Source organism: Haliotis cracherodii, unplaced genomic scaffold (assembly GCF_022045235.1).
Source record: "Haliotis cracherodii isolate W230 unplaced genomic scaffold, xgHalCrac1.p SCAF_5, whole genome shotgun sequence".
Classification (NCBI taxonomy): domain Eukaryota; kingdom Metazoa; phylum Mollusca; class Gastropoda; order Lepetellida; family Haliotidae; genus Haliotis; species Haliotis cracherodii.
In genome coordinates this window covers 28,907,045-28,915,731 of record NW_027266308.1, presented here as the reverse complement: position 1 = coordinate 28,915,731, position 8,687 = coordinate 28,907,045, and the positions used below count along the sequence as shown (strand labels likewise).

General features: G+C 41.2%; 1 protein-coding gene across 1 annotated transcript in view; it reads left to right on the top strand.

Annotated features, from left to right (window-relative positions):
• LOC139442824 (uncharacterized) overlaps positions 1-8,687 on the top strand; it is a 121,980-nt gene that overhangs the window by 67,762 nt on the left and 45,531 nt on the right. Inside the window, exon 20 of the mRNA XM_071223720.1 lies at positions 1,061-1,212. Coding sequence (XP_071079821.1) covers positions 1,061-1,212 — 152 coding nt within the window. The remainder of the gene's footprint in view (positions 1-1,060; positions 1,213-8,687) is intronic.

Here is an 8,687-nt window from a genome sequence, read left to right as displayed (position 1 = left end):
ACATTAGAGAGAGGGTACACCTACCAACACCTGAAAATTGCTTTTCCGGGACAACAAACCACATCCGTAACCTGTGTCCCACACACATTTGAACACCATGCTAAAAGCCTGTGAATAGTATACTAAACTTGTATGAACAGTTTGCTGAAAGTGTCGAATGCTGTAAATGTGATACAGTATCATTAATATAAATGAAAAGAACAGAATCATGAAAGTATAAGTGGATCATTAACAGAATCATTAGAAGTTTGAACAGAACAGAAGCATGAAAAATATTCACAGAATCAAGTGTGAACAATATCATGAACAGAAGCATGAAAGGTGTTTACAGAATCATGAACAGAATCAAGTGTTAACAATATCATGAACAGAAGCATGGTGTTTACAGAATCATGAACAGAATCAAGTGTGAACCATATCATGATCAGAATCATGAAAGGTGTTTACAGAATTATGTTCAGAATCAAGTGTGAACAATATCATGAACAGAAACATGAAAGGTGTTTACAGAATCATGAACAGAATCAAGTGTGAACAATATCGTGAACAATATCATGAACAGAAGCATGAAAATTTTGACAGAATCATGAACAGGATCAAGTGTCAACAATATCATGAACAGAACCATTAGAAGTGTCAGCATGATCATGAACAGAAGCATGAAAAGTGTGAACATGTCATGAACAGTATAAACAGCATCATGAACACAATCATAAGTAGTGTGAAAACTATCATGAACGTACATATATGAACAGTATCATATTTTAAACAATACCTCATCATTTATATCATTTAAAGTATGTGTATTTTGTATATGCCTATGTTAACATAAAGAAAAATACTTTTACTGGAAGTGTTTCAAGGATGTGTATTGGCTGACTCAGATTAACAAATCTCAGACTGTTTTGATGAACTGATCATCACATGGTCGGTCCATGGAATCCTGCTCAGAGGCAGTAATGACCTCTTACATCTGATATTTTACGTATGCTCCTGTTTATGCTGTGTGTAGATATTTCTTACGTCTGAAATTTCTGACATGTTTTCTTTTATGTCCTAGCTTCAGGATTGTCTCCTGATTGGTTCTGACCTGACTGGCACGGTGTACTTCTGGAACAAGATCAACGGGGAGTCGGAGGCTGCTGTGAAGACCCATGATGCACCAGTACACAAGGTCGCATATCATCAAGGTCGAATCTGGACAGCTTCAGGGTGAGTCATTACACGACAGACCACTTCTGCCTGGAGAGGCGGCCTCCATGGTCTTTAGGTAGAGCATCAGAGACCACCTACATGGTCTTTAGGTAGAGCGTCTGTCTGGAGAGACCACCTCTGTGGTCTTGTGGTAGGGTGTCTGGCCGGAGACACCGCCTCCATGGTCTAGTGGTAGGGCGTCTGGCTGGAGAGACCACCTCGATGGTCTTGTGGAAGGGCTTCTGCCGAGAGAGGCCGCCTCCATGGTCTAGTGGTAGAGTGTCTGCCTGGAGAGCAGAAGGTTGCATCATACCAAAAGACATTAAAAGATGGTACTTCTTGTTACTCTGCCTGTCGTTGTCTGACATTGTCCATTTCAGAAATGGTGGAGGTTCCAAAAGGATTTGAACCCTGTACTTCATTATTTTAAAAAATGTTTCCAAAAAGAACAAAAGTACTTGTCAGCCTGGAGTCAGTATACTGTGTTAAACTGCAGCATGGTATCTCAGTGGGCTAGCACTATGTAACCAGCATAAGTCATTAGACTAGTTCACAGACACACACTCATACACACCAAAAGACACAGACATACACACACTTACACAGACAGACACACAGACAGACACAGAGAGACAGACCAACACACACACACACACAGAGAAACAGACACACACACTCAACCATGTATAAGTACCTCACCTCACCTCACCTCACCTCACCTCACCTCACCTCACCTCACCTCACTTCATTACATGCCATGGAGCAGGTACTGGCTGCTTCTGGAGCATGCAGTGATAGATGTTTTACTGTTGAGTTATTTCATTTTCAGTAATTCAAAGATAACTTGAGGATAATTCAAACGCATTCTCCAAGCTGAGACTTGAAAGGTTTCTAAATGCAGTCAGCAGCCAGAGCTTGAATTACTACCAGAGTGTCACTTTATGTTTACCTGTTTCACACTCCAGCCAGGCCTGTTTCTTTATTTTGTTCTTGACTCCACCAAACCGTACCTAGCCACCATGTTTCAGTGAAGGAGGAACCTCACTGCTGACACATTCGCTAATGAGCATTTCATTTAAAGAGTCATTGAAACATTGCAGATACATTGTTAAATGTTAACTCACTCACTCTGTTCCAAGAGTTGGCAAAAATGAGTTAAGTCAGTTCCTAGTGATATTGCTGGAATATTGCTAAAAGTGGTGTAAAACTACCCAAAGAAAAGTGAGTCAGTTGGGTTTTATAATTCTTTCAAAAGTATTTCAGTTATAGTATCATGGTCATTTTTGGGGAAGGATAGCCCAAAGAAATGCAGGCTGTAGATGTTAACCTCTTTTTTTAAACCTCAGAGCACATTTGGAGTTGATAAACCTTGGATCATGATCAGCAAGTATTGGAATCAAACCCTTGATCAGCGGATCCTGCACCATTTAGGGACACAACTCTGCATTACAGACCCTTAGATTTACTGATAAGACTGTTTCTTGTAGTTGCAAGTTAAAAGCAAAGTAAACAAATGTGGATCTTTGGTTCATCTGAGTGTGAGACATCAATTTATAATCCTGAACCTACTTAACATTACAGACGTTTGAGAAAATAAGACAATTTTTCTTTTTCTGAGAGCTGTTCCTCAAAATGTTTGAACATAGTTTAAATGAGATGCAATCTAGTTGTATTTTATTGACGGATGTCCTCATAATACGACAGAAGTCATGAGAATTTCATTGAAGACAAACATCCTCTTTCAACACTGGAAAGTACTACAGTTGATATGTGGGACATCCCACCGTGAACGTACCTAGATTTGGCTTTTTTCCCACCTTCAGATCTGGAGAATATTGCAAGTTAAATACACCCATCATGAAGACAAGGTCTGTTTCTCGTCTTCTTAAATGCATAGCTCATCAGCGCCATGCCAACACGTAGAATAAATTTCTTCAGATGTTCAATATCTGTGTTGGCTGTGGTGTTGGTTGTTGTTTGTGGCTTGTCTTCCTCTACCCAGAGGACATATAATGTCTTTCTCGATCTTCACCAGCTCAGTGTGTGCCTCAAGACATTGCTTTATCGTTCTGTAAATGGGTGGCCAGTCTGCCATATTTATTTCATTAGTGAACAGAAAAATAGTTGACTTTTTCGGCTGTTTGAAAGATCATAAAATTATGAATTTTGGGGCTTGATTATTTTTAGAGATTATAAGTATGTATTCAAAAGCTCACATGTGATGAAGAGTATTTTGGGGAACATATGATATCATCCGTTAGATATGTATAGCAGTGTTCAGTGTTAAGGTAGGTCGTTGGGTCTTTGAGGTTTGCTCCTATAGTATTTGAATATAGGGCCCCCTTAAACCCTTATCTTTTAACATTAGGGCTATGACAAGGACCCGTCCTATCATGCTTATTTTCATAGTGTTTATGCACTAAGTATAATTAAGCAGACCCATATATGGAAGGGTAGACTAACATTTAGTCTCTGAAATCTTATATTAAAAAATATCCTTCTTGACTCTAAAAATATAAAAAAATTCCCTATGCTGATTTCAAAATAGAGCTAGCTTGAGCTGGCTAGACTTGCTTTTGTATACATTTCTAGATTATTTTTTTTCATGAAATAAATTTATTCCACGGTCATGGTACAGGACTAATGGAAGGGTTGCTTAATGCGTTTGCTCGAATTTGAGCTCCACTATCGTCCTGGTTTTCTGAGACACAAATATATGACAGATGTCAGAGACTTTATGCCTGATATCCCTCCTATAATCCCCTGGGGAATTTTCTTACATATAATTGTATGACCTTGAAGGTCAAGGTCAATCAGTATAAACAAGACATCGAAAAAGCTTTTGTACACGATAATTTGTGTATTTAGGAATGAAATTTGATTAAACTTAGGTGGGTTCTTGACTGTTTTGTATTTTGGGTGACCTTCAAGGTCACTGGAGGTCAAATTATGTAATATGGTTTAATTTGTTTTGGGTTAATTCATTAGAAATCTGAGCATTTTCAAATCACTTTTGATTGATTTTCAATAATTAAGTCAATGCCAGTCTTGTGCCATGGCTGGGTCAAATGCCAAGGTCAGTTTGAAGGCGGTTCACTTATGAAATGAGTTGTAAATAGTTTCATTTAGAATGCATTGGCAGTTTAATATGGGGATCGACTTCAATTTTGTAACACAGTAACACAAAAAGTACACTCTCATGTGATGAAACGACCTTGGAGGTAAAGGTAACTCATTGTTAGTTGGGTTTAAGTGATGTCCAGACTCAATCACCGGTATGCATGAAACACGGTGATAATGCTGGAAGTCTGCTGACGGTGAAATTAAACATTACTCCATTCCAGTGTTGCAGTATGATATGTAATGGAGAAATCAATTGAATCTGTTGATTGTGGATTTTAGATCAATGAGCTCCAAAGGGACGAGATGATAATACCACTAGAATCAACAGACAACTTCTAAACATGAGTCATATGACGCTCTTTGAGATGCTGGAAGAAAGAGAATGCTCAATTGTGTCTCAAAAGTTGTGAAATGTAAACACCAATGCCTAAGCTGCTGGAATATTGCTCAATATGAAGGGAAAGTCGACTATTGGAAAGTTGAAGTCATCCCTCTTGTTATACAGTCTTGTGGAGAGTGTTTTGTAGAGCTGCTGGAATATTGCTCGATATAAAGGGAAAGTCGACTATTTGAAAGTTGAAGTCATCCCTCTTGTCATACAGCCTTGTGGAGAGTGTTTTGTAGAGCTGCTGGAATATTGCTCGATATAAAGGGAAAGTCGACTATTGGAAAGTTGAAGTCATCCCTCTTGTCATACAGCCTTGTGGAGAGTGTTTTGTAGAGCTGCTGGAATATTGCTCGATATAAAGGGAAAGTCGACTATTGGAAAGTTGAAGTCATCCCTCTTGTCATACAGCCTTGTGGAGAGTGTTTTGTCACTCTGAATCTTTATGCATAGATCTAAATATGAAACAGATAAGGCTGTCTCACTTGCCTCCTTTTTTCTAGTTCAGGTGGGTAAATCAGTGGAAGGGAATTGGCTATTTGATTGTTATTGAACAATATCAGATCATCAATATACCTGAAGCTTGAGTTAAACTTCTTGGCCACGTAACCTTGTTTTGACTATAAACCATGTTACGGTGGACATATATTAACTATATAATTTTGCATAATGACCAATGTCTCTGTCTGCACGTTCAGAATGGTCAGTGAATTCTTTGCTCAGAATCAACTGCAACAATAATAGCATGTCGTCATCATAATGGTTTAATTTTCAGGAGTTTCATTCACTGATCAGTAATCTATTACCTGCATGGATGTGACAGGACGCTTATTGTGTTGAGTACTGTAGAATTGCAACATGTAGCCTCTAGCTCCCTCCCAGAGAGAGTTGTGACTGGGAGTGGGTAATGAGTGTGATATATAGGGCCGCTGCTGCCGTAATGGAGTGCCATCTTGGGAGATTTGTAAATAGCTAACATACGTTTTGTTGTCAGCACCTATTTCAGGCCCTCCTAAAGATTTACTACAGAGAATTATGATTTATGAATCGCTAAATCAGATTGGTATTTTGACGGATGACTAGGAGATCCAGGAATTACCCCACTGTATCTGGACTCCGGAGAAGGCCCCTTGGCATGGAGTCACTGCTGGAGGTGGTAAAGTGGCCGGTGAGCAGCTCGATGGTTATTGAGCATTGAGACACAGACAAGACTCTTGTTAGAAGTCTGTGGTAATTGCTCCATGAGTGAATTGTTTTTCATTTGTCCACTTTGTCAAAGTATGATGATGCATGTCCTGACATTAAAGAGCTATGCACATTCTCTTTCCTCGGATGCCCATTCTCTCGGTAGACCAAGTGAGTGAGTGAATGAGTTGAATTTAATGCCACTTTGAACAGTATTCCAGTTATATCACAGCATGTCAACTTTTTGTGGGAGGAAAGCCTGAAGTGATGCAGGTCTCCGACGTTTACCACTTTGGTGAAACCCCCGAGCACGGGTATGGTGCTGACAAACCTAGAAACGGGATTCGAGCCCACAATCGTATTTTTCTGGCATGCCCAAGGGATGCAACTCTGCAGAGCGAATTGTGACGTCTAGACCAATGACCCAGGTAGACCTAGACATTATGAGTTGGTGGTACATATGTTTTGCACATACTGCAATCGACCGAAATCTGCTCTACGGTTTACGAACTGGATGTCAATTTCATTATGCGATTTGGATTGGACTATGCATAGACTTGGTAGTCCAGTCAAAATATGACTCCATATTTCCAGCCTAGTTTGGCAAGGGTGGAAACTGGACTTTTATAGCAGTTAACTCCCTTGCCTTGGGAAGATGATTGTAACAACATTTAACATATGCTGATTAGAAATAACTAAAACATAATAGGTGAGGTGAGGTGAAATTGGGTTTAACGTCGCGTCCAAGATTATTGCACTTATATAGCGCCGAGTTTGTGTGTGTGTGGCTGCTTGTACTAGTCCGGACCGATTTATAGTGCTAGCTCACTGAGATACCATGCCGCAGTTTAACATGAATACCCCACTCAGACACAGTATACTGACTCCGAGCCGACCAGTCCTTGTTTTAGCCCCTTAATGCCGAGCACCAGACAGGGTAACAACAAGTACAATCTTTTAACGTCTTTTCGTATGACGCGGCCCGGGATCGAACCCTGGACCTTCCGCTCTCCGGGCGGACGCTCTACCACAAGACCACGGAGGCGGTCAAAACATAATAGAAGTAGACAAAACCCAATAGACTGGACCCAAGATATTAAAAATATTGAATTCCCACCAGTGTGAATGATAACATGTGAGTAAATACTCCAAGGCTCAAAAAATGACCCGGCTCCATCAGCAACAGACACATATCCACGAAGTGCTCACAATGGTGATGGACTTGCTGCCCTTTGCACAGCTTAATGTTCACAAGTTGTTGGACATGGTTTAAAACATTAAGAAGAATTCCCAACCAAATTTTTCCCATCTTCTTGTCTATAATTGTTTTAGCTTCTGGCAAATTCCTTCTTTTGTTTCCAGTACTGGCAGGTGTGAACTAAATTAAGCTGTACAAGTGAGATAATAGCATGGAAGAGCAGGTGTGGTTGGGGAAGGCATGCATGGTATGCTTTATGGGAGCCGCTACCTGCTTCCATGTGGCCCTCCACATCCCTGTAAACACATCTACCTGTTGTAGGTGCCTGGAGATGCCTCACAGCCAGCACTGCCATAACCCCTGGGCTTAACCCCACTTTGATAACCATAACCTCAACAACCTCCTCTCCTGCCAACTCTATAACCCCAACTGTAACTCCAGTGTCATAACCTCCAACCAGAAACTTGACCATCACCCGTGTCATACTCACAATCAATGTCTCACGGCCACAACCCCTGTGTCATACACACCATCAATGACTCACTATGACAGCCCCTGTGTCATACACGCCATCAATGACTCACGACAACAACCCGTGTCATACATGCCATCAATGACTCACTATGACAACCCCTGTGTCATACATACCATCAATGACTCACTACGACAACCCCTGTGTCAAACATGCCATTAATGACTCACTATGACAACCCATGTCATACTTGCCATCAATGACTCACTATGACAACCCCTGTGTCATAACCTCAATCCAGACTCACGACCACAACCACTGTGTCATACTCACCATCAATGACTCACTATGAAAACCCCTGTGTCATACTTGCCATCAGTGACTCACTACGACAACCCCTGTGTCATAACCTCAATCCAGACTCACGACCACAACCCCTGTGTCATACATGCCATCAATGACTCTCTATGACAACCCCTGTGTCATACACGCCATCAATGACTCACGACCACAATCCTTGTTTCCTACACGCCATCAATGACTCACGACCACAACCCATGTGTCCTAACCCCAATCCATACTCATGACTACAACCCCTGTGTCATACACGCCATCAGTGACTCACTAAGACAACGCCTGTGTCATAACCTCAATCGAGACTTACAACAATCACCCTTGTGTCATACTCACCATCAGTGACTCACTACGACAACCCCTGTGTCATAACCTCAATCCAGACTTACAACAATCACCCTTGTGTCATACTCACCATCAATGACTCACTATGAAAACCCCTGTGTCATACTTGCCATCAGTGACTCACTATGACAACCCCTGTGTCCTAACCCCAATCCAGACTCACGACTACAACCCCTGTGTCATACCCGCCATCAATGACTCTCTATGACAACCCCTGTGTCATACTTGCCATCAATGACTCACGACCACAACCCCTGTGTCCTAACCCCAATCCAGACTCAAGACTACAACCCCAACTGTGCCATCATGACCATAACCCCTGTGTCCTAACCCCAATCCAGACTCACGACTACAACCCCTGTGTAATACACGCCATCAATGACTTACAACCACAACCCCTGTGTTCTAACCCCAATCCAGACTCAAGACTA